We start from the raw sequence: 27,354 nt of genomic DNA on the forward strand, positions 1-27,354 counted from the left end.
AATTTTGTTATTATAAATGGGATTGTTTTATTAATTTCCTTTTCAGATATTTTGTTACTGGTATATATATAAATGCTACTGATTTTTGCAAGTTGATTTTGTGTCCTATAACTTTACTGAATACTTTTATCAGTTTTGACAGTTTTTTTTTTTGGTGGAGTCTTTAGGATTCTTCCTCACAAGATTGTGTCATTGGTAAACAAGGATAATTTCGATTTTTCTTTTCCTGTGAGGACACTTTTGTTTCTTTTTCTTGTCTAATTTCTCTGGCTAGGATTTCCAGTACTATGTTATCTAGAAAGATTGAGAGTGGGCATCCATTTCTTGTTCTTTATTTTAGAAGACAAGCTTCATCTTTTCATCATTCAGCATGGCGTCAGCTGTGGGCTTGTCATAGATGGTCTTTATTGTGTTGACGTGTATTTCCTCTATACCTAATCTGTTGAGAATACTTACCATGAAAGCATATTGCACTTCATCCAATACTTTCTCTGCATTTATTGTGAGGATCATATGATTTTTATCTTTCATTTTGTTAATGTAGTGCATCCCATTTATTGGTTTGTGTATTTTGAACCATCATAGCTAATGATTCTTTTAAAACGCTCTTTAATTAATTTACTATTTTTGTTGAGGATTTTTGCATATATGTTTATCAGGGATGTTCGCTGATAATATTTCTTTCCTTGTAGTATCTTTGTCTGGCTTTGGTTGCAAGGTAATGCTAGTGTTGTAGAATGAATTTGTAAGTATTTCTTCTATTTAAGTCTTTTTTTTTAAATTAAACTTTTATTTAATGAATATAAATTTCCAAAGTACAGCTTATGGGTTACAATGGCTTCCCCCTTCCAAAATTTCCCTCCCACCCACAACCCTCCCCTTTCCCGCTCCCTCTCCCCTTCCAATCACATCATGATTCATTTTCAATTCTCTTTATATACAGAAGATCAGTTTAGTATATATTAAGTAACGATTTCAACAGTTTGCCCCCATATAGTAACACAAAGTGAAAAAAAATACTGTTGGAGTACTAGTTATAGCATTGAATAAGAGTGTACAGCACATTAAAGACAGAGATCTTACATAATATATTTTTTTAAAAAAATTAAATAATTTTCTATGCCATTTCCAATTTAACACCACGTTTTTCCTTTTTTCATTTCCAATTATCTTTATATACAGAAGATCTACCAACAACAGATGCTGGAGAGGATGTGGGGAAAAAGGGACACTAACCCACTGTTGGTGGGAATGCAAACTGGTTAAGCCACTATGGAAGTCTGTCTGGAGATTCCTCAGAAACCTGAACATAACCCTACCATACAACCCAGCCATCCCACTCCTTGGAATTTACCCAAAGGAAATTAATTTGGCTAATAAAAAAGCCATCTGCACATTAATGTTTATTGCAGCTCAATTCACAATAGCTAAGACCTGGAACCAACCCAAATGCCCATCAACAGTAAACTGGATAAAGAAATTATGGGACATGTATTCCATAGAATACTATACAGCAATAAGAAACAATGAAACCCAGTCGTTTGCAACAAGATGGAGGAATCTGGAAAACATCATGCTGAGTGAATTAAGCCAGTCCCAAAGAGACAAATATCATTTGTTTTCCCTGATCGGCGACAACTGAGCACCAAAGGGAAAACCTGTGGAAGTGAAATGGACACTATAAGAAACAATGAACTGATCAGCTCTTGTCCTGACTCTAGATGTACAATGTAATACTTTATCCTTTTTAGTATTTGTTGTTGTTTTTGTTGTTGTTGTTCTAGTACTAGTGGTTGAACTATGTATTTAAGTCTTTTGTAAGAGGAGATGGCATTGTGGCACAGTGGATTAAGTTGCTGCCTGTGACACTGGCATCCCATATGAGTACCAGATCCAATCCCATGTGCTCCACTTTGGATCCAGCTCCCTGCTAATGTGCCTGGGAAAGCGGTAGAAGATGGCCCAAGTGGTTGGGCCCCTGCTATCAAGGTGGACGACTGTGATAGAGCCAGGCCCCTGATTTCAGCCTGGTCCATCCCTGACTATTGTGGCCATTTGGGGGAGAGACCCAGTGGATGGAAGATGTCTTTGTCTTTATATCTCCCTCTTTCTCTGATACTCTGCCTTTCGAATAAATAAATAAATTTTAAAAAATACTTTGTAAGAGTTTGAGAATTGATATTAGTACCCCTTTAAATATTTGATAGAATTCAGCAGTGAAGCTATTCAAACAAAAGCTTTTTTTTGATGACAAACTTTTTATTACTGGTCCAATCTCCTTATTCATTATTGATCTGATATAAAATTCTATTCCTTTATGATTCTGTCTTGGTAGATTGTATGTCTCTATCTTTAAGTTAATCTGGAATAATAATGAATAATTATAGGAAATTTTGCAAAATGACAGCTATTTTTAGTAAAGATATGTGCAGAAAAATGAAAATATCTAATTTATTAAATTAAAATGGTTTGCTTACAATTCAGATGACTAATTAGCACAGTAAAAGGTGCCCAACATCTTTAGTCATTATCAAATATAACTCAAACCTTAATTCAGTGTCACCAATTACTACCAGAAATATATATATACACATGTATCCAAAACCTTGGATGAGGATGTTCTTGGGAGCTTTATACATAATGACCCAAAATTTAGAACAACTCAGATGTCCATCCACATTAGAAAAATACATATATTAGTGAATAGTACAGAGTATAATTCAGTAATAAAAATAATTACTAGCATATGCAAAATGTTAATGAATCTCACAAAATATTATACTAAAAAACAGAAAAGACGACAAACAGTATTACTACATTTACACAAAGTTCAAAACAGACAAAACTATTCCACCATAATGACAGTACTTAAAATCATAGTTATTATCTGAGGGGCATTCAGTAGAAGGGGCACAGGAAGCTTTCTGGATGTCTGGATATATTGTATATTTTTATCTGGACGTTGGTTTCACAAGTATATACATATTTAAGATTCATTGAACTTACACTTGAGATTTATTTACCCATTGATTTTTTAACATATAATATTATATATCCATTGCCCAACTGAAGTGACATTTCTGGACTGGCTGATTTTCAAGTGACCTTTCTGAGTCAGCAAGTCATACTTTTGGAGCTTCTACATGGACAATATAATTTAAATACTATTCTCAGGAGCAAGTGATGCTGAAAAGTAGATTTAGTACAACCCATTTTTATTACAAAATGCCACTCAGTCATGCAGCTCATCACTATTCTTCAATACAGAAGTTAACAACTTAAAAACAATTTATAGCTTGTAAGAATGTATGTGATGTGTCTGTAGACCCAACCTATACAACTCCTTGTAAGATATTAAGTAAAGACTACATGTATTAATTCTTGGAGGACTGTGGTATAAGTCTAAAAAAGATATTACTTAGTAAAATATTTATCTTCTTTGATATTCATAAAAATGTCTTATAAATGCCTTATTTTATATTTTTCTTACAGGTCTTATTTTCAAACATGCCACAATATTGCTTCAAATAATGATAAATTATATCATTCTCATATATAAATGATAAATATATAAATGACATTATACCTGGAAGAAAAGAACAGCCTTTATTTCCAATTCATATTCTGGCTGGGACTATTGTCTACTTGGGCTAGACTATTCTACAAAAGCACAGAGGATAGGAAGACACTCTACACTAAGGGAATTCAGGTCATCAAGCCTTCTGCTGAGGTGTTAAATTTTGCTTTTGCTATAGTTTTGCACAGTCCTCTGTGAATGGATGTCCTAGATACAATATTGCACAGGAAATTAATTTCTAGAGGTAAAGCTGAAGTCACAGGCTTTGTTTGTATTTAGATCCCTCAGAATACTTTGCCAGCATTGCCTTTCTGATCTTTAAAATGGAATAAACCCTCATTCCTTATGGTTGATTTTTATGCCAGAGACATTCTTAAATGTCATTTATATTTTGAGGAGTACCTGTCCCTTAAATGGTAACTTTGACCTATTGTTAAATGTATCATCTTTCCCAATTAAAGATCCTGTTATAAGCTAAATGCCACTCTGAGTGACAGTGTGACTGAAATAAAGTAGAATATGGAAGACTTTTTATGTCAGAGCTGGTAGAACCAGAAAGTGAATTGAAATCATTTGAAATTAATCCCTTATGGATCAGCAGATTTATTCAGAGTTACTTAAAAAGCAGTTAACATTCCATTAGCCACGAACTGTGGTCTCTGTCAGCAATATAAGCCACTCTTTAGTCTTTTCTTTTAGTGCAAGAAGTCTTTGCAAAAGAATGCAGTTATTGAACATCTAAGAGACAAATACTGAGGCAAAATCAAGAAGTTTTCTTATAGAATTATAAACATCACGTTTGTTTCTTCATTTAATTTAAATAAAGTATTTGTTGCATTTTGGAGTAAGTTTAAGATAAGGACATATGAATTTCTTTTTTAAAACACTAAAGCAAACATGATTTTGCAAAGTTCAAAACGATAGTTGAAGTTAACAATTATTTGGAACTATTGTATAACCAGGATAGCAGATGGTTATTGAGGTGTTCCAAGCCCAGGTGTGGGCCAAGGACACCACCAGACATGAAGATAAGTGTGGCCTCAAAAGCTGGGGAATATTTGAGGGGGTCAGTGCTTGGAAGCTCATCACTGAAGGGTGCCCTTCACCTTCACTGCATTGTACTTGACCTCAAGTCCCTAAACTCTGAAATTTCTCTTGAGCATTCACAGGACAGAGGTAGTTAGCAGAAAAAAATCCAAAAAGTGGCTGTGAATCATGTTGAAATTGACTTAAAATAGAATGGAATGAAGAGGTTAATAGCTTCTTTGACTCTGGGAATAAATGGAATATAAAGATGTTTATGAAAAACTAAAGCAACCATGTTATTTTCTGAGAAAATTAAGTGAACATGAAGATAAATCTCTTTTTCTTGGAAGATGAAATAGATGTTCCTTTTCCTATTCTCTCTTACAAAGCACAACTTAAACACACACACACACACACACACAGAAGTGATCACACATATTTATATGAAAAATAGAGAGAAGTCAGTGTACACTCCAACGACCTCCAAACTCAAGGAAAAATGTGGCAATGAGTCTTCAAGAAAAGCCTTCTCACTTTAGAGAAGACTAGGAAAAGACCAGACTAGTAGAAGATAAATGTGAAGACAATAATTCCTCTACTACAACAATCCATCATAGCAAAAAACATGAGAGAACTCACCCTTACCCCTACCCTTACCTTCACCCTCACCCTTACTTTCACCCTCACCTTCACCCTCACCCTCACCCTCACCCTCACCCTCACCCTCACCCTCACCCTCACCCTCACCAAAAAGATCACATGGAGGCTTAGATTTTCACTTTTACACTCTTCACACTCACACTTGCCAGGCTGTAATGAGGTGTTACACCCCAACCCCTAGGTGGTATCAGAGAAGACAAAGTTGGGAACAAGTCTTTCATATTCATTTCTGCCTATAGGTAATGAGGCTCTGCTCCACTCACAGTATTAGGGGAGACCACATGGTGGGTGTGGATGTCCACTTATACCCTAAAGTAACAAGACACTCCTGACCTTCCCAACTGGGGTGGTATCTGAGGAGGGATGGTGAAGTGATGGAACTTTCACTACCTCTTACCCATGGTAACATCCTACTTGTGATAGCACTGAAAGTCATGTAAGGATTAGCAACCAGGTCCTCCTCTGTCCTAGTAAAGAATTGTCATTGGATTCTTTTAAAAAGAAAAATTTATTTATTTATTATTTATTTATTTGAAAGTCAGAGTTACAAAGGGAGGGAGGCAGAGAGAGAGCGAGAGAGAGAGAGAGTGAGAGAGGTCTTCCATCAGCTGGTTCACTCCCCAAGTGGCTGCAACTGCCAGGAACTTCATTCAGGTCTCCCACGTAGATGGCAGAGGTCCAAGCTCTTAGGTCTTCTTCTGCTGCTTTTCCCAGGCCATTAACAGGGAGCTGGATCGGAAATGGAACATTCGGGATATGAAACGGTGCCCTTATGGTATGCTGGCATTGCAGAAGGCAGCTTTACTTGCTATGCCAAAAAGTCGTCCTTGGTGTCAGTGGATTCTCAGTGGGGAGTTTCGACTCTTACTCCACACATAAGTAAAAAGAAGCACCACCACCCTGAGTATCAAAGGAAGTTGAGTGGAGAACCTGGACTTCCACTTCCACCTGGCTGTAAGGTGATGTCCCTCTTCCCCTAGTTCACTTTTCTCATATGAAACCAGCTACAACAATTTAAACAAGATTCAAAATCTCTTAGTACCCCAAACATCCAAATTTCAAGTAAAAATTATTCTTCATACAAAGAACCGGTTTTAATCTGAATGAAAGATGATCAAAAAATAGCGACACCAAGATGTGGAGATATTAGAATGATATGGCAAATATTTTATAGCATCCATCTTCAACAAATAATAAAGTAAACACTTTAATGTACAATTATGCTTTTTAAAAGTTTTTTATTAGCATTACTATATGCACACTTTTATGGGATCAGTGTGATATTTTAACAGGGCCATACAGTGTAAACTAATCAAATCAGGCAATCAGCACTCCCACCCTTCTCCCCTGCCTGCCTGCATGTTCAGAGCCTACTAGCTCATCTCCTCCAGTTCTTTAAACACCATATAATTCATTATTGAGATATGTTGTTGCACCACTTTTTTATGAAATAATAGAACCTGCTATTTCCATCTAACTCTGTCTTAATACCTGATACCAAATCTCCCTCTAACCCTCCTCCCCCATCTTTTCCAGTCACTAGTAATCACTAGTCTAGGTTAAGACAGATTTTGGGGCCGGCACTATGGCTCACTAGGTTAATCCTCCGCCTTTGGCGCCGGCATCCCATATGGGCGCTGGGTTCTGGTCCCAGCTGCTCCTCTTCCAGTCCAGCTCTCTGCTGTGGCCCGGGAAGGCAGTGGAGGATGGCCTAAGTTCTTGGGCCCCTGCACCCGCATGGGAGACCAGGAGGAAGCACCTGGCTCCTGGCTTCAGATCAGCATAGTTCCGGCAGTAGCGGCCATTTCGGGGGTGAACCAATGGAAGGAAGATCTTTCTCTCTGTCTCTCTCTGACTGTCTAACTCTATTTGTCAAAAAAATAAAATAAAATAAAAAATAAATTAAGGCAGATTTTTAAAATTCTTTTAAAGATCTATTTATTTGAAAGGTACAGCAACATAAAGAAAAAGGGACACACACACACACACACACAGTGATCATCTATCTGCTGTTTCACTCTCCAAATGATGACAACAGCAGGTCTGGGAAAGGACAAAATAAAAAGCCAGAAATTCCATTCTGGTCTCCCACATGGGTGTCAGAGGTTCAAGTAGTTGGGCCAGCCTTTGCTGCCTTCCTGGGTGCATAGCAGGAAGCTAGATTGCAAGTGGAGCAGTCTGGAATTGAATTTTCACTTCAATATGGAATGCCAGTATCATATGCAGCAGTTTTATACACTGTGCTATGATGCCAGTCCCAGATAGGATTTTTTTTGGGGGGAAGGGGCTTCCACATATGAGAGATAAAATATGGTATTTGTCTTTTTGTGTCTGACTTATTTCATTGATCTCCATGAATGTGTTTGAAACATATGAAAACAACAGAGAGTATCAGCAAATAAACTCAAGATCTTAGCAAAGAAATAGATATAAGGAAGAAATAAATGAAATTGTTGAGATTTAAAAAGAAAACACAATAAACTAAATAATAAGCCCAATGAGTAAGGGTAAAAAAAGTGAATGAGACAAAAATGGATCAATGAACTGGAAGATAGAACATTACAAAATATCAAAACTGAATAACAGAGGGGAAGAAGAATTGAAAAGAGAATAGAGCTTCAGAACCTTTTGGGAATATATAGAAATATGAAATATTTATATCATCAGAGTCCTGGCAGAAGAGTAGAAAAAACATAGGGCTGAAAACGTATTTGAAGGAATAAATAATAAAAATTTCCAAAATTTAACAAAGGACATCCATCTTCAGCTCTGAGAAGAGCTCCAAATAGGTAAATTCCAAAGAAATCTAAACCAATACACATCAGAATCAAACTTTTGATAACTGAAAACAAGCAAAAAAAAAAATCTTACAAGAAGCTACAGAGAAAGGAAAAACAGAATGGCAATGGGTTTCTTTTTAAAATTTTATTAAGAGATTTATTTACTTATTTGAAAGGCAGAGTAACAGAGAGGGAGGGGAAGAGAAAGAGGTCTTCCATCTGCTGGTTTATTCCCCAAATGGCCATAGCTGCAGTCACATAGAAGCCAGAAGCCAGGAATTTCATCTGGGTCTCCCAAATGGGTGGCAGGGACTCAAGTACTTGAGCCATCTTCTGGTGCTTTCTAAGGCACATTAACAGGAAGCTGGATCTGAAGTGGAGCAGCTGGGACTCGAAGTGGCACCCATATGGGATGCTGGAGTCACAGGAGGTAACCTGCTGTACCACCACGCTGGCCCTAACAACATATTTCATATTTTGTATTTCTAAATCATGGAGGCAAAAGAAAGTGGCATGATATTTTTTAATTGCCTAAAGAACTCTCAACCTAGAATTTTATATTCAGTGACAATATTAAGAAATCAAGATTTTATTTATTTATTTATTTATTTATTATTTCATTTATGTTTATCTTATCTGAAAGAGAGAGAGAAGGAATTTTTCATTAACACAAAATAATTGTGTCTATGGGTCACAGAATGATATGAATGGACATAATATATATTGATCAAATCAGAGTAATTAGCATATCTATCTCGGATATATATCTTTCCGTGGGTTAGACATTCAAAATGTTCTATTCAAGATAATTTGAAGTGTACAGTATTATTGTTAATTACAGTCATGTTTTGGGGCTGGCGCTGTGGTGCAACGGGTTAACGCCCTAGCTTGAAGTGCCGGCATCCCAGGGTGCTGGTTCTAGTCCTGGGTGTTCCTCTTCTGATCCAGCTCTCTGCTATGGCCTGGGAAAGCAGTAGAAGATGGCCCAAGTCTTTGGGCCCCTGCACCCACGTGGGAGACCTGGAAGAAGTTCCTGGCTCCTGGCCTCGGATCGGTGCAGCTCTGGCCGTTGCGGCCCATTGGGGAGTGAACCATCGGGTGGAAGAACTCTCTCTCTTCTGCTTCTCTTTTCTCTGTGTAACTCTCTGACTTTTGAATAAAATAAATAAAATCTTTAAAAAAATTAGTCATGTTTCTACACTCTACATCATAGAATTTAATCTTCCTAACAGTACAAATTAACAAACCTCTCCCTAAATCCCCTCCCCTCTATAATTCCCAGCCTCTGATAACTACTGTTCTATTCACCCTATGTTTTCAATGTGTTTCAGCTTCCACATTAGAACCGACAGTGTTTGTCTCTTTTTATTTTTGATTATTTCACTTAACACATTATTCTCCAGTTTCATTCAGGTTGACACAAATGATAGAATTGCATTTTTATAGAATAGTATGCATCACATTTATTTTTTTCTGTTCATTCACTGATGGGTACTTAGGTTCATTCTATTTCTTGGCTATTGTGAACAATGTTTCAATAAACATCATAGTGCAGATATCCCTTCAATATACGAATTTCCCTACCTTGGTATATATTCCCAGTAGTAGTGTTGCTGGGTGAAATGATATATTAGTTTTTGGAGGAACCTCCATACTATTTTCCACAATGCTGCACCAGTTTACATTCCGACCAGTGGGGTGCAAGAGTCCTCCTTAGTCTGCACCATTACAACATTTATTGTTTTTTCTCTTTTTGATATCAGCCTGTATAACTGGAGTGAGATGGTATGTCATTGGAATTTTGAATCATCTTACTCTGATAATTACTGGTGTTGAACATTTTTCCATACACTGACTTATCATTTGTACATCTTCTTCTGAGAAATATATAGTCATATAATTTTCCAATTTTTTAATCAAATTATTTTGGTATTTTACTCTTGAGTTTTGTGAATTTCTTATATATTCTGGTTATTGCCTCCTTGTAAGATGAAGAGTTTCCTAATATTTTCTACCATTCTGCAAGTTGTCTCTTCACTCTGTTGATTTATTTCTTGCTATGCAGGAGCTTTTTAGTTTGATATAATCACATTTGATTATTTTTGCTTTTCTTGCCCATGCTTTTGGCACCATATCAAAGAAAAATCTTTGCCCAGATCAATTTCCTGAATAGAAAGACTTTCTCTTCTGTGCATATCTTTTGTCTTTTGAAAAAGAAAATGTCAAAATATGAAAACATGAGGATGTTTATCCCAACAATGCTTATACAAACCAATAAAGGAAATTATATATAGAACAATGACAGGGTGTTGGTACATCCTACAGAATGAAATTTTACTTAAACATTAAAAATCAAAATCTAAATGTATAAACATATTACATTATATTTTCCAGTGAGATATTTATCAGAAAACTATCTTTTGAAGTCTTTGAATAAACATTATTGAAGCCTGCATCTTTTGTACAAGGCCCTAAATTAAATTAATTGGTAATTTTCCTTCAATAAGAGAGGGACTCATCTCAGAAGAAATTAGTAATGTTTCAATAAAGTCTCTTTCATTTTGTATAAACACAATATTAAGTGAAAATCAGGTGTTACCTGAAAAGGCTTTTTGGTCTTTGCTGCTGGATTTTTTCCCCTCTGTTTCTAGAATTAGAGCAATGAAGACCCTCCCAATGTAGGAGGGATGCACAAAATGAGTTCTTAACCACAATGGGGAGGAATGACCACCTCACTGCAACCAAGAAGTGATCTGTCAAGATTATCTCTGTAATCACCGAAGAAAATGAATTTAATGATGCCCAAGTACAAAATTTCTTTCCAATCATGGTGGATGGTGTGGGAAATAGTACTTCTTTCTCTGTCTTCACACTATTGAGCATGACAAATGAGCACTTGAAATTTCACTAGGGAAACTTGGGAACTTTTAAATTCGATTTTATAAGTTGGACCCAGAAAGACAAATATTGCATGTTCTCTCTTACATGTGGGAGCTAAAATTTAAGAAAAAAAAAAAAAAGAAATGTTGGTGTGTATCAGTATTGCTGCAGTTACAGTTTTGTAAAACTTTGTTTTATACTTTTGTGAAACCAATGGTTAAGAATGTTTTACTACTGTAGTTTTAGTGTGTAAGGGTGAAATAGTTATTTTTTCATTCAATTATTGTTTATAGCCAGTCTATATTTCTACTAAATTAGCTTGTTACTTATTAAACTTCTTATTTGGTGAAGTATTAAGCCTTTTTATTGTAATGTAAATTTAAAATATGTTATCTCAAAAAAAAAAAAAAGAAAAGAAAGGGAGAAGGGTGGAAGATACCAGGGAGGGAGGGAAGGAGGGAAGAGAGGGGGAGGGAAAAGTGACTGCAGTTTGACTGTTTCTTGTCTAGGTAATAACCACAGAATAACAAAAGGGCTACAACTTTGCATGATTCCCAAAAACTTTTGCCTACAGGGATGGTGTTACGCTTTTCCACATCAGTGCCTGATCTCCACTGGATTTTCTACTTTGCCATGGGTCTTTGCATGATGTATAACTGGTTCTTTGTCTTCAATTTATTTTCACATCTTGTTCTCTTTGTACACGCACACACCTAGCTCCAGTATAGAAAGGTTTTTTAAATAAAAATGGTGTCAAATACCAAGATTGTGTCCCCTTGGTGGCCCACATATTAAGGTTAGAATTTCATTTGTTTTTAAAAAAGATTTATTTATTTGAAAGATAGACTTTTAGACGCATACACACACAGAATGCCCTTCTATCCACTGGTTCACTCCCTAGATGGCTGCAATGGCTGTAGCTGGGCCAGTCTGAAGTCAAGAGCCAGGAGCTTCTTCTGGTCTACCATGTGAGTGCAGGGGCCCAAAGAGTTGGGTCATATTCCACTGCTTTCCCAGGTACATTTTGATATTCATGCTAGGATCTAGCTAGTAACAGAGGCAGTCCTGGAAATTCACTTGATTATTAGTCCAGTGCTATTTCTACACACTGCAATTTTGGGATATAGTAAATGCTGGTTCTTCCACCTCTCCTGCTTTTCCCCAGTTCAGCTACAGCACAGGGTGAAATGGTCCACAGCTCTGTTTGGTTCAGGCAACTCTCCCACAATGCCCTGCCCTCCCAACCCCCATGCACTTTCACATTTAGTGGTGTATACAGTTCTAACAGTCAATCTTGCCTGGATTCTCTGAGGCCTTTGCTACTGTCATTCACCTGCCATTCTGCCATCTGAATATCTTCTTTGAACTGAGACATTAGTATTCTACTTGGTTTTTGATTTTGATTTCTCCCCTGACATCATCCCCCACCCATTTTCATTGTTTCTTTTTATCACACAGTGGTCTACTCCCAGCACCCCTATATTCCTTCAGGAGAGATGACACATGAAGAAGAGGGAACCTTCCTTTTTATTATACATAAGGATTATATTTGAGAATTAGAGTTGTTGGGGCTGGTGCTATGGCGTAGCAGGTAAAGCCACTGCCTGCAGTGCAGGCATCCTATATCGGTGCCAGTTCGAGTCTCAGCTGCTCCACTCCTGACCCAGCTCCCTGCTAACGTGCCTGGGAAAGCACTGGAAGATGGCCCAAGTGCTTGGGACCCTGCACTCATGTGGGAAACCTGGATAAAGCTCCTGGCTTCAGTATGGCTCAGCCCCGGATGTTGTGGCCATTTGGGTAGTGAACCAGTGGATGGAAGATCTTTCTCTCACTCTCTTTCTTCCTTTGCCTCTCCTTCTCAGTAACTATGACTTTCAAATAAATAATAAATAAATCCTTTCAAAAAAGAATTTAGTGGAACTTAAGCTCCAGTTTCGGTTTTGAGGCAGAAAATGCAAAGTATTGTGGAGATAAGACAGTAAAGCAGAGGAGAGCAGATTGTTTAACCTTTTCAATTTCAAGTTGAGAATGATGATCTACTCTGTAATCCATTAGAAGTAACTGATGAGGTTGTGAATATGATGAGGAAAAAAGAAAACAAAAACAATCTGTGAATGTATTGGAGAGTGACAGCCTACAGCCATTTGAACAGTATCTGAACAGGGCAGTTGCAACAGGTCAAGAAAGGAGGGGTAGTTAAATATCCCTCCATAGAGAATGAATCAATAGAACTTGTCACACAATTGTCGTAAAATTAATCAGGAGAGAAATGAACATTTTCTTGAGCAGTTATTAAGTATGTGGCTTCAGAAATGTGGATGGGGCCGGCGCCGTGGCTCAATAGGCTAATCCTCCGCCTTGCGGTGCCGGCACACTGGGTTCTAGTCCCGGTTGGGGCGCCGGATTCTGTCCCGGTTGCCCCTCTTCCAGGCCAGCTCTCTGCTGTGGCCCGGGAAGGCAGTGGAGGATGGCCCAAGTGCTTGGGCCCTGCACCCGCATGGGAAACCAGGAGAAGCACCTGGCTCCTGGCTTCAGATCAGCACGATGCGCTGGCCGCGGCGGCCATTGGAGGGTGAACCAACGGCAAAAGGAAGACCTTTTTCTCTGTCTCTCTCTCTCACTGTCCACTCTGCCTGCCCAAAAAAAAAAATGTGGATGGATGGTTTGGTTCTGTAAAGTGCTTCAAGAATCAACTTGGATTGAAGGAGAGTCTCATGAATGGCTCTCTACAACTAACTGTATGTGTTACTAGGTTTCTGTGTGCAGCTTTGTTTGAAAGATGTTTTTTCAGTAAATATAAAGAAAAAATTGCAAATTTCTGTGATAAATTAAGGATTTAGACTATGATCTTTAAGGATACTTTCTTGTTTTAAAAGATTTATTTATTTATTTATTTGAAAGGCAGAGTGATAGAGAGGGAGACATAAAGAGACAGAGAGGAGATCTTCTACCCACTGGTTCACTTTCAAAATGGCTGCAATAGCTGAACTGGGCCGGACGGAAGTTAGGAGCCAGAAACTCCATCCTGGTTTCCCAAGTGAGTGGCAGGGACCCAAGTACTTGGGCCCTCTTCAACAGCCTTCTACCCACATTGGTTGGAAGCTGGATTGGAAGTGGAGTGCTGGGAATTGAACGGGCATTCATAGAGGATGCCAGCATTGCAAGCAGGGGCTTAACTCACTATGCCACAACACTGGCATTCAAGTATGGTTTCAATGCAGATATTCCTTGTGTTATCTTTATTTTCATGTTTTCTAGGAGATCTCTGAAATTATGCCATCAAGGTGTATGAAATAACCTGAGGCACTTTTAAAACACTTAATGACAGCTAGCATTTCCTGGTTGTCTTATTTGATCTGATACTGTGGCAATCAAACTTATAGCATTCAATAAACAGAGGTGACAAGACATTGTGAAAGTGGAAAATTCTTAATTTTAACAATGTTTTCACTGGAAATATAGGATCAATGTTAAGAAACATGTATTGATTGTGTGCTTCTCTGAATGTTACTAAAAATGAACTAGAATGATTCTGGGTACTTCAGCTCTTTGTGAAATTTTCAGAGGGTGTTAAACAGACACTGGTGCAAATTTCTTGAACCTCTATTAAAAGATAAATCCATTTCCTTATACTCCCAACATCTATGACTCACTTTATTTATTTATTTGGATTTTGTGAGTAACTTTCCTGCTTAGAGTCACTATAGAGGATCATAGTTATCAAGTTTTAATTTTTGCTAACTATTCCTGTTTCTCTATTACTTCAGTTACTGCTGTGTCTTTAGGTCCAGTGAAAACTCCTTTGGGATTTAGGGACATAATATAATGGAAAGTGAAAGCAACTACAAATCAACTAACATGACAGATCTAGATGCCATCCTGCCCACTGTCTTTGTAAAAGGGGGAGTTATCTTTATTGGTTTTGAATGTCAAGGTTCAGAAATGTCTTTGATTGGTATTCTCTAAGTAAGTCCTTGAGAAAAATTTTATTGCAGATAGTTTAGTTGGGAGTGACTACAAAAGACAGTGTAAGGGAATGGGAAGGGTAGAAAGTGAATCTAGGACACACTATTAAGAAGGTTACTATGGCAGACAATGGAGGTCAGATCTTGCTGGGGACTGGGGGGAGAACATGCCAGAGTCATTCCACCCAAAGAACTAGGACAAACGAGTATTAACTCCCACATGCCCATTATCCATCCATTACTCATCAAGGGATGTTCCCAGGAGCATTAGCTCCCTGGCACTTCTTGGCTGACTCTGCCCTTTCAGGTCAAGCATGCTCCTATGGCCGGAGATACTTCAGAGGCAGGGAGTCACGAGTGTTTGCAACAGAAATCCACTGTCCACCTGGAAACAGTGGCTGCCATGGAGAAATGGGCAGGGCTACTTCCGTGACTCCTCTTTCTGATTCCGAAGCATATTTGATCAGAATTCATTCTCCCGTGTTTCTTGAATTTTTTTCACTGTTCAGTTGTGTCTACTTGAGTTGCCCCCTCCCTACTTTCCTTTGGACTAACAATAACTTGACACTACATTTCAAATTAAAGATCTAAGAAGATAATAACAAGGATAAAATGTGAAATAATAACAGCATCATAATTTTAAGTATTTTTGGAATATGTACAGCATGATATTATTAATAGAATATCTCCTATGAGCTCATCCTCACTTCCTTCTCTGATAGATAAAAGTCAAATTAAAAGGTACTCCATTCTGGGCACTTTAATTTAAATGATTGGAGCAATTCAGTTAGAAGAACAATTGTGATGTTCAGAAGACCCAAAATAAAAAAAAAAAAAAACTTTAGCATTATTTAAATATTATGTATTACTATAAACACAAAAACATAAAAGCAATTAGACTTATAAGTGTTTTTATGGCAAAGGTGATTTTACTTTCTTAAGGGATTTGAGAGATGATAACAAAATCTTTGTGAGAAATACGTTAGAGACTGGATATCTTGCTCCCGAGACATCTATACTACAGCAAAGGAAAGAACACAAATGATCTATGATTTAAAGAACGATCTTGATGGGAATGAGGAAGGCTTTTTGAAATTGACAGAATTTTAGCTCTTGTCCTTTTTAGGGATAGCAAATACAGGGCATATGGGCCTCCACTCCACTCTACCTGCACTACTAATTCTATTGTGTCCCCAGAATTCTGCCTAACACCATGTAAAAAATATGATGAATAGATATACAGTGGTTCTTAAAAGCCATTCTTGGCCCAATATAGAAGATACCAAATATTGTTTTTAGTAAAGAGCCAGAGAATAGCTTAAACTCTGTAACTATATGGCTTCTGTCTGGTTTCTGTCTATTCAACTTTGCTGTTATAGTGCAAAAGCAATCATAGACAATATCAGAGAAATGATTGTGCTGTGTTCCAATAAACCTTTATTTATAGAAAATAAAATTTAAATTTTATATACTTTCTTGTGTCACACATTATTCCTCTAATGATTTTTTAAAAACCATTTAAAATGTAAAAGGTGTTCCCAGCTGTGTGTGATATAAAAATAGCTGGCAGGTTAGATTTGTCCTATGGGTCATAGTTGGCAAGCTCTTTCCCTAGTACAGGTCCTTCATTTTGCACACAAGAATATAGGGTGCAAAAAGAGGAAGCACCTTACCCTTACTTAACATCATGGTTTGGGGCTGGCGCTGTGGCGCAGTGGGTTAAAGCCCTGGCCTGTAGCACCAGCATCCCATATGGGCTCCGGTTCTAGTCCCAGGTGCTCCTCTTCCTATCCAGCTCTCTGCTATGGCCTGGGATAGCAGTGAAAGATGGCCCAAGCTCTTGGGCCCCTGCACCCATGTGAGAGACCCGGAAGAAGCTCCTCGCTCCTGGCTTCGGATTGGCGCAGCTCTGGCCCTTGTGGCTATCTGGGGAGTGAACCATCAGATGGAAGACCTCTCTCTCTCTCTCTGTCTCTACCTCTCTCTGTAACTCTTTCTTTCAAATAAATAAAATAAATCTTAAAAAAAAATCATGGTTTGTGTGCAACGCCTGTCTTTTTGTGTCAAAATGTCTTAAGGTTGGTCCACACCTGCTATTTATTTTTATATTTTCCACAAGACAGGTCCCAAAGCAACATACTTTCTTTTGATTAATGACTGATACCCAAGGATTAGATGCCCATCAAAATGAGCTTTCTCCTATAACATTTTGAGATATGAAAGTATGTTGAAAAGTTCAGGGAAAATGGAAAAAAAAAAGTCATGGTTTATTTTGATGCAAAACATTTTTGAAATTGAAACATATGAGGGGGTCTTCAAAAAGTTCATGGAAAATGTGAATTATGAAAAATTGAGTGGATTTTAAAAATTTTGCACCACATCAAAATTTATCTTTTATAAACTTACCTTTTCATTCCATTTCCATGAACTTTTTGAAGTATCCTTTTAATACCTATATTATTTACAGGTAGCAATATAGGAACATTTAGAATACATACACATATGTGTATTGATTTAAAAATTAATTATTTACTAAATAACGTACAGTATTTTGAATAGCAGATGTAAGAAAAGGTGAATACTGTCTATGCTAATTTCATCACTGATGTTTTAAAGACTCACAAGCAACACCTATGTGACACACTGAGCTTTCATAGTAACATTGGCATTTAAATAATTATGAATGAAATTGTGTTTTGGATTTACTATAAATGTACTCCTGCACTTTAAACTTAAACCAATCTCAGTACTTGCAACTAAAGTCCATTTTTAAAAGCACACATAATTCAAAAATGAAATATGAGGGGACCGGAACTGTGGCGCAGTGGGTTAACGCCCTGACCTGAAGTGCAGGCATCCCATATGGGTGCCGGTTCTTGTTCCGGCTGCTCCTCTTCCGATCCAGCTCTCTGCTATGGCCTGGGAAAGCAGTAGAGGATGGCCCAGGTTCTTGCACCCCTGCACTCGCATGGGAGACCCAGAGGAAGCTCCTGGCTTCCGGTTTCGGATCGGTGCAGCTCTGGCCGTTGTCGCCATCTGGGGAGTGAACCATCGGATGGAAGACTCTCTCTCTCTGCCTCTCCTCTCTGTGTAACTCTGACTTTCAAACAAATAAATAAATCTTTAAAAAAAAAAGAAATATGACATACTCAGAGAACAGATTGCCAGCATTTGAAAAGTCAAGAAAACATAGAATACCTATTATAATTAAACCATTATTCCTCAGAAATAGTCCAAAAGATGAAACAACAATGAAAATATTCAATTGCATGTAAGAGAAAGGAATATTTTGGAAAATTTTATTTGTTCTTTGTCACCAAAGATGCACCCTTTATAGTAGAAGACACTCCTGTCCTTATGAGCTCCACATTTTCACGGACAAAATTGCGCTGAACAATTGGTATGCTGTAGCATTTCTGGTTAGTTGATTTAATTTTGGCTTGTACATTTGTTGGTGGAATAGTTTCTTGAGGTAATCCATTGATCTCATACAACCAGTACATACTTGCTGTCTGGAGGGAGAGGGAAAGATATTAGAGAGATATTTTATATGCAATATCCAGGAACTCAGAAAAATATATGGAAAAGTTTATTATAATTAACACCTTCATTTTCCCATATAAGATGTGCAAAGGTCCAGCACTATGGTGTAGCGAGTAAAGCCACTGCCTGCAGTACCCGCATTCCATATGGGCACCAGTTCGAGTTCCGACTGCTCCACTTCCGATACAGCTTGCTGTTATGGCCTGGGAAAGTGGTAGAAGATGGCCCAAGTCCTTGGGCCCCTCGACCCACATGACAGACCCAGAGGAAGCTCCTAGCTCCTGGTTTTGGATAGGTGCAGCTCAGGCAGTTGCAGCCAGTTGGGGAGTGAACCAGAGGATGGAAGACTTCTCTCTCTCTCTCTGCCCCTCCTTCTCTCTCTGTGTAACTCTGACTTTCAAATAAATAAATAAATCTTTTTTAAAAAATAAGATGTACAAAAGGTATAAAACTAAAACTTGCACTTATAATGACAAATAATTCTTATGAAAAAACAAATTAAGGAAAGCATTTTGCTCTATGAATTAAGAACCATTTCCTTAAGGTCTCTATCCTGTAGGTGAACTAAGTAAGCATCCATCTCACATAAGGGAAAGCAAACAATTTGTTGCCCAGAATGAACTATAACTAATAGAAACAATACCTTTCACAACATGACAATTCAAATGTAGTCATAGAAATTACTGGTCAAATAAACTGAGTTTCTTTTATAAGATTATGAAAATATGTAATATAACTATGTGAATATACCAAGGGTGGTATAAGATCATTCTTAACATTCTTAATGTAAATGCAAATCAGCACAATTTATATGGTGATTTTTAATCCTTCATTTCTTCCGTATACACACATAGGAATTAAGCATAATTCCTAAACCACATTGAATTAGGCAGTCTTGTGTTTTTCTGTATGTTTATGTCTGCAACTCAACATAAACATGCTGAGTTGCATTGCTCTTGAAGAATTTCTTGAAGTTACCTGTTTTTATATAGATAGGCCTTCTCCTTGCACTAAGATTTGTACCACATGTTAGTGAAATGGCGTCATCTTATCTAAAGGCCCCATCTCAGGCATTAACGCCATCTTGGCCTCTCCAGGGCCCAACCTGGCTTACTAGGAGTCAGGTGAGCAAATGGCCCACCCATAAGTGGCAACCCCACCCCCACTCTAATGGGATTTCTTGTTCCCATTCTCTTACCCCTGCCAGTGCATAACAAGGCTTACTTTCTGAGCCAGATCCTCTTTTTCTTCGGTCTCACCCTCTGGCTTGTCAGAGTCCCCCCGTCAATAAATCCTTTCCCTTACTCCCATGTTTGGGGTGTTTTGTGGTGGCTTTACACCATATGTGCCCAGAAAACTCATTAAGGATAAATGCAGGACAATTATTGTAGTACAGTAGGCTTGATGTGTTATGCAATCTATGTCGATAAATATTGTTTAAATGCAGAAATTTCTTGCAATCTGATATGGCCTTATTTTAATTATATCTGGCCCTTTTATAAAATGTTTATAGCAATTATATATTCAGAATCCAAAAGTCAAAGCAGACCAAACCAAGAAGTGTAATGCAACTGGGTTAAAAAGTAGTTTATCTCATATAAGTATGTTCAATTTGAGAAACAAAGCTACATTTTAATGACTGTGTATATGTCATTCTAATTTTTTCCAATACAGCTGACCCACCACATGGGTACTATTCAGTGAGTCAGATGAGTCAAATGGCACCATGCTTGCCATTTGGTACAAATGTGTGAGCTGCATGAAGTGACTAGTACTCATTGCTGGCACTTAAGAGTACACAGCGGGAGCCTTGGTTTGTAGGCTATGCTGGCCGGCACCATGGCGTAGTAAGTTGTTTCCACCTGTGGCACTGGCATCCCATATGGGCTCAGGTTCGAGTCCCAGCTGCTCCACTTCTGATCCAGCTCCCTGCTAATGGCCTGGGAAAGCAGTAGAAGACGGCCCAAGCACTTAGACCCCTACACCTGCATGGGAGACCCAGTAGAAGCTCCTGACTCCTGGCTTTGGATTGGCCTAGCTCTGACAGTTGCAGACATTTGGGGAGTGAACGAGCAGATGGAAGACTTCTCTCTTTGTCTTTCCTTCTCTCCATCTGTAACTCTGCCTCTCAAATAAAATAAATAAATCTTTTTTAAAAAAAGAGAAAATACAGGAGTGAACTACATGAGGGAATCAACACTTCTCACCCAGCAACTTGTGTATATAAATGGGAACTACAAGTAGGGACTTAGAGCTTCACCTGGTACTCATTTTAAAATTGTCAAATATATTTCATGCATTTGAAATAAGATTCAAGTAATTTTACAATAAGTTGTGCTGTGTGTATGCTTTTTAAAGGAGTCATTAATGCTCTTTTTTCCATCATGCTATATATTAAAAAGAATAAGCTTACTGGTAAAGATTAAACATTCCAGTTCCTTTATCCATCATTAAATTTCTTCAATAAAATTTTGAATAAAAACTATTATCAATTTTTGTTTCAAAAACACTTATAAATATTTCTATACAGTCTATTCCCAAACTCTTGAAAATACAAATAAGAAATGGAAGTTAAAATAATAAATTAATATCTCCATATCACCAATGCTTCATAGAATCAATATTGATTTTATACAAAAGAACACCAAATTGACAATTAAACTCAACTTTTATTTAAAAAAATTAAAAAATATGAAATTTCCAGATTTAAGTAGTGTTTCTGTGTTCTGAAAAGAGATCAGCCAAAGCCAATGAACTCATGGAAATAGTGACCAAAGCTATTTTTTTAAGGGTATAAGTCCATGAATGAAGCAATTGATAATCATTCATTAGTAAATGTGGCCTGTGCCAACTCACATCCCTCAGTTGTTTCCATTTCAGTGCCTGCCCCAACTTTCCATCACCAGAACCTACATCTCTTTCACTTGGGATTTTTTCAGAAACCCCAGAAGACTTCTGGCCTCAACAGTCAGGAAGAGCATTCCTCATTAATCAGAATGGTGGAGGGTAGTGTATAAATAATCCAACTTTATGACCTCCTCAGATAGCAAAATTTGGTTTAAAATAATAGGGGACAGGAGGGGGGAGATTGAGAGCACTTCCAGCCACCAGCTCACTCCCTAAATCCTACAATGGCCAGGACTATCTCAGGCCAAATCTCTATGACAGGAGCCCAATCCAGGTCTCTCACGTGGGTGGCAGGGACTCAAGTGCTTCAGCCATCACTTGCTGCCTTCCACAGTGCACATCAGCAGGAAGCTGGATTTGGGACCAGAGCTAAAACAAGAACCCCAGCAATCCAATTTGGAATGCAGGTACCTCAACTTGGTGTTTTAATCCCTAGGCCAAGTGTAGGCCTCTGAAAATTCTGAGATGTGCATTTCATACCATTTCCCAGATGTCTCCCAAGGGATTAATTTCCAGTTTTCTCTGTGACAGATGCCTTCATAAAACACGCTTTATTGATTTCCTTTCCTTTTCTATCTCATATCCAAACTTCCCTACATCTTTGTTTTGGGACTACTCAGCAGATATGTTACTTGGATTTGAATCCTTGTTTGACTATCTGCTTCTGAAAAAATACAAACCAAGATATATATTTACAGTAGTATTTTTTACTATTTCAAGCTAGTGATAGATTTCTTTAAAAGCACTGTGTTTATACAAATGTTACCTATGTCTGGTTATGTCTCTAGTTATAACAAGGTCATCTGGGGTAGACATTTGGCATCAGGGTTCAGATGCCACTTGGGACTTTAATAATTATAAATGTGATTTAATTGAATGGGAAATTATGAAACTTGATAGCATGATTGTTGAGGTTTGGTTAGGCTATTTAATTAAATTGTTCTTTAAAAATTGTTTTTGTTTCCAAGTAAAGCACAATCAATACTGTATCGTAAATATTGACTTAATACTTAAAATCAATCATTTAAAAAATAGAATGATGACAAGTAACCAATAATTTTCATTTAGATTTTGTTTTCTGTGTTCTTTTGTTTTGTTTTACTTATTTTTATAAGGGGAAAAACTTCATATATATATATAGTTTTAAGAGTATAATGATAACTGTGTTTTCACATTTATCAGGTGAATTAGCATGATCTTGTCATGAAGAGCTGGGTTTTTGGAGTCAAACAGTATTTAAACCAAGATTTTAAGATCATTGGTTTGATATTAAGTGAATCTTATGAATAATTTACCATAAAAAGCAAATTTCAAAGCCAAGTTGCACAGGGGCCAGCGTTGCAGCATGGAGGGTTGTTGTCGTCTACAATGCTGGCATCCTGTATGGGTGCCAGCTAGAGTCACTTCTGATCCAGCTCCCTGCTGACACTAATGTGCCTGAGAAAGCAATGGAAGATGGCCTGAGAGACTGGGCCCCTGTACTCACCAGGGAGACCTGGATGGAGCTCCAGGCTTCTGACTTTGGCTGGCCTGGCCCAGCCCTGAACATTATGGCCATCTGGGGAGTGAACCAGTGGTTGGAAGATCTCTCTCTCTTTCTGTCTGTCTCCCTCTACTCTCTGTAACTCTAATTTTCAAATAAATAAACAAATCTTTAAAAAGGGGGGTAGGGTTTGAAGGTAGTAGCTCCTCTGTGATGCTGGGAAAGTTCTGTATTTGGGTTGTGCTTATAGTTATATAAATCTGTATCGGGGTTTAAATTGCTTAGAAACACACACAAACACATAAATGTGAAAAATCTTAAAAATGGAATAAGGTCTCTGATCTAGTTAGCAGTATTTTGCCAACATTAATTTCTTTGTGTTGATATTTTACTTTAGTGATATACAAGGAGAATTCAAAAGGTTTGTGTGGAAATGGAAGTAAGAGATGAATTTATTTTGGGGAAAATGATTTGAAATCCATCCATAGTTTTTTTTCAGAATACACATTTTCTATGAACTTTTTTGAAGTACCCTTCTAACATTTCACCATTGGAGGAAATTAAGGGAAGTTTTCATAGCATTTTCTAATAATAAATGTCTAGGATTTCCTTTAAAATACTAAGGAAAGTGGTGAGCATATAGGTAAAGTATGATTTGCCATGAATTGATGAATTGATGTGTTTACACTGAATAGGGAGTGCATGGTGATTAATTATTCCATTTATGCACATATTTCAAATTTTTCATAATAAAAATTGGATGAAAAAATAGTGAGTTATGAAACATGTTCCATTTTTAATTTTCCCCCATGAGCTTTATCAAATTGTACCATTTCAGACTAACTGAAAACAACTTATTGTCTGGCCATTGTTCACATATACTTTCATTTAAAACTTTTAATAATGCTACTAGGCACCTAATTGTCAAGTCAACACAGGGAATCTACAAGTGGAGTTTGCTGGTATAGCTTGCTAAATAGTTAATTCCAGAAATGTCCACTATATGCTAGATAAAATAACTATCATTTTAATTTTCAAATATTTTAAAGATGTCACTTAATCCCCTTAGAGTTATCAAGCAAGCATGTCATGATCCCTTCAAAGAAAGCATGCTTGCAGGCAGCAGAGTACGCACAGCAAGGCACTGGAAGCTTTTTCTTCTTATTACCTAGGTTGCGCACATTCTTAAAAAGGTAAAAAAAAAAAAAAGAACTTTCTCAAACATCATCTTATTTTCCCTGTTCTCCAACACCCCCCCCCCAAAAAAAAAAAACAAGTTTTTGCCCTTGGTACTACCTAATTATTGTTTAATTTAGATTTCTAGAAATCACTTTGGCACCAAGAATTGCATTTTATAATATGACAACATGCTCTTTGATACCTTTACTACTGAAAGTAGGCAATGATAGCAGGTTTCTTTTCAGAAATTTAAAGTTGTCTTTAGCCTGAATGTTCTTACTATAAAATATGTGAAAAATTTTATAGAGAAATTTTGTTTACTGGATAAATTTTCAAAACGATATTTACCTTAACTGTTAAGGTAAATCAGCTTAACAGATTTTTATATAAATGATCTGCTTCACATACTGTGTTTCCATTTTAAAATAACTTTTTTCTTCTATTTTATTTTCTTCACTTTAGACTTCAACATTTTGATAGTACTCTATGCCTTAATCAAAAGTTCTAAAATCTCCATCTTAAACAACCAAAAGTTAGTAAAGTCCTTAATATGAAAGGGCAGTTTTACTTACTTTTACCTGATGTTGTTAAATTCCATATTTAAGTTGTTTGACAAAACAAAAGTAAGATAATGCAATTGAAATAAGCTGACTTTCGCATGGTAATATAAGTATTCTTGATCTGTGATCACTGAGTGAAATATTTTTCCCTCATTCATTTAAATGTTTTTTAGTGACATCAAGAATCCTTTATTATTGCTCTTATGGAACTCACCTGTATTACTAATGTGGCTTTGTATTTCTTACTGTACATTCGGGGAGTAAATCCTACGGTAATGAGAATTCCCTTACTGGTACAAGAAGGAAGTTCTCCAGCCTGAGGTTTTACAAAAAATTCCCGATCACTGCCACGTAGGAAGAATGTGGTGAATGGTTCAGGACATCTGCAGCAAAAATACAAATATCAACTTGTTAGATGTGATCATTACTTCATTCATCGTGAGAGCTTCATGAACAAAGTTTGAATTCTGCCAAAATAAGCCTCCAGTTAAACATCAATGCTAATTGCTTATGGGATAGGGAGGAGGCATTTTTTAAAATTACTGGAAAAATGCCATTCTTCTTAGTGTGGTAAAGCAGAATTCTACAATTTTTGCTCAATGACATCCTCTATTTACAATACTCAAAGAAACAATGTTGTCTCTATAAAAATTGGAAGAATTTAACATCACAATTGAAAATTTAGCCATTTGTAAGTAAATTCTTATGTAAAATGATTGACCACTAAAGCTATCATAGAGCATTTTGTTTCTACTACAATTCCATTATATTTGTTTACTCTCCATTTGCTAAGGCAGATGAAAGCATCTTGCAGTCTCATTAAAGATTCTTGGGCCTGAAGATGGGTTGCAATGATCTGTGGTGAATTGATTAACATTTAAGATTCCAGTGACCATCTTTATGTCAAGGTTGACTATATTTGGGATGAAGAGTAAAGAAAATTGAGGAACTTCTTGGTAGACTAAAGCAGGAGAGAGGCACACTACATTAGGGGTTGCAAGTGAGGCATCTAAAATCCAAATTGACAGAGAAGATGCAGGTAAAAGGTCAAATACAATTTTTGCAAACAGCATTCACAGTGAAATGTGGAAGACATAGGGAATATTTAGATTGCAATTTACTGATTCACTCAACAAATAAATATTGAGTGTCGTGCAGAAGATTTGAGAACATGACTATGGATACAGATGGCTTAGGATGAAATAATACCTCTATATAGACACATGACTTCAGCTAATTTATTTAACCTTTCTGTACCTCAGTTTTATCATTATTTAAATTGATAGCTACTGTAAAGCCGTTAAATCAATGCATGAGACATGGAAGGTGCTTTAGAAAGATTAGACAATACTACCATTATTATTGTTGTTTGAAAATATTTTATTATCAGTGCTAGGCAATGATAAATGATCTAATAAATTAAAGCTGAAGAAGACAGAGTGTCCATGGGAAATTCCATTAGCAAGATGGCAGAACACAAACTCCTAGATCCTCTTTCCCCTAATGGAGACACTGAATCAGCAACAATAGATGGAATAATTCCCTTCGTGACAAATCCAGAAATCAATTTAGAGGCTCCTTCTATACCACAGTTGAATATGAAATAAATCACACAGAAGCCAATAGGAAAATTCTTGCCATAATCCCCTCCTCTGACATGGTGTCACCTGGCAGGTGCTTAATGTCCTCACTTTAGAAGGGGGTTGCTGCAGGGACTTCTTTCTGAATTTCCCGTCTCAGAGTGCTGATGGGGCTTAGCATGCTCCAGCTTCCTGGAGGCCTCTGAGAACAACAAAAGCCCGGCTGAAGCTCTGGGCTCCTGGTTTTAGCTTAGCACAGCCTCAGCCATTATGGCCATTTGGAGAGTGAACCAGCAGATGGAAGAATGATCTCTCTCTCTCTCTTTCCCTCCTTCTCTTGCTCTGTAACTCTGCCTCCAAATAAATAAAATAAAATCTTTTTAAAATGCATCCACCAGGATATATTGTGCTATCCTAACGTTTATCTTTTTGTTTCTAATTATCTGATCAAGAACTGAGCTTGTTGCTTCCAGTAACTAAATGCTTTCTAGTGTTTTTCAAGAATGTTTTTATAAATTGAAATGCAGACAGTTCCCTGTTCCTGAGCTGACTTCATTATCTTTGATTTCCAACTTCTTTACAGTCCCACAAAAATATGCAAAAATATTCATGAAGCTGAAACAATAAAATAAAATCTTAACTCTAAAAATTTGGAGGTTTAATGTCCTATAGCTCTAGAGCATAATTATTAGTGATGTAAAAATTATAGCTATGGAGCTATATTCAGATACTTATGCAGTTGGTGAATTAGTGTAGCACAGCTATATAATCAGCTCAGGAAATAATGCTCCTTTATGAAAGGCTTAAAAAATTAACTTGTTAGTGAAGACACTTTGTGTTATTTATAGCAGAAAGCTTAAAACGTGGTATAGTTCCAAAGAGAAAATTCTTGTAGAAAAATATGACCCATTCTTCTGTATTTCTAAGGTTGATGTGCAGGAATAAAAGTCTGGGATTGCTGGGAGAAATGTTTGTGGCCAGCAGTATGATATGTAATCTATTCATCTTTAATACACTGCTACATTTTTAAAATAAAATTTACATAAAACTTAAAGCTGGGCCTTGAACTGGGGAAAAATATCGTTGAGTGGCTCTATGCATGGGATATACAAATGATAGTCAACATTTATTAAATTTCTGTCACATCAGATTTCAATCAGATCTATTAAGTAAACTTGAGAAAAGATTTTAATGAAAATAGAAGGCTTTAAATT

The 27,354-nt window shown here is 37.0% G+C and overlaps 1 protein-coding gene across 1 annotated transcript in view; it reads right to left on the reverse strand.

The window, feature by feature from the left end:
* Positions 1 to 18,187: 18,187 nt before the first annotated feature.
* Positions 18,188 to 27,354, reverse strand: part of CFAP47 (cilia and flagella associated protein 47) — a 380,737-nt gene continuing 371,570 nt past the window's right edge. Inside the window, exons 63-64 of the mRNA XM_062183128.1 lie at positions 24,775 to 24,943; positions 18,188 to 18,400 (exon numbers count right to left, since the gene is read on the reverse strand). Coding sequence (XP_062039112.1) covers positions 18,188 to 18,400; positions 24,775 to 24,943 — 382 coding nt within the window. The remainder of the gene's footprint in view (positions 18,401 to 24,774; positions 24,944 to 27,354) is intronic.

This window comes from Lepus europaeus, chromosome X (assembly GCF_033115175.1).
Source record: "Lepus europaeus isolate LE1 chromosome X, mLepTim1.pri, whole genome shotgun sequence".
NCBI lineage: Eukaryota > Metazoa > Chordata > Mammalia > Lagomorpha > Leporidae > Lepus > Lepus europaeus.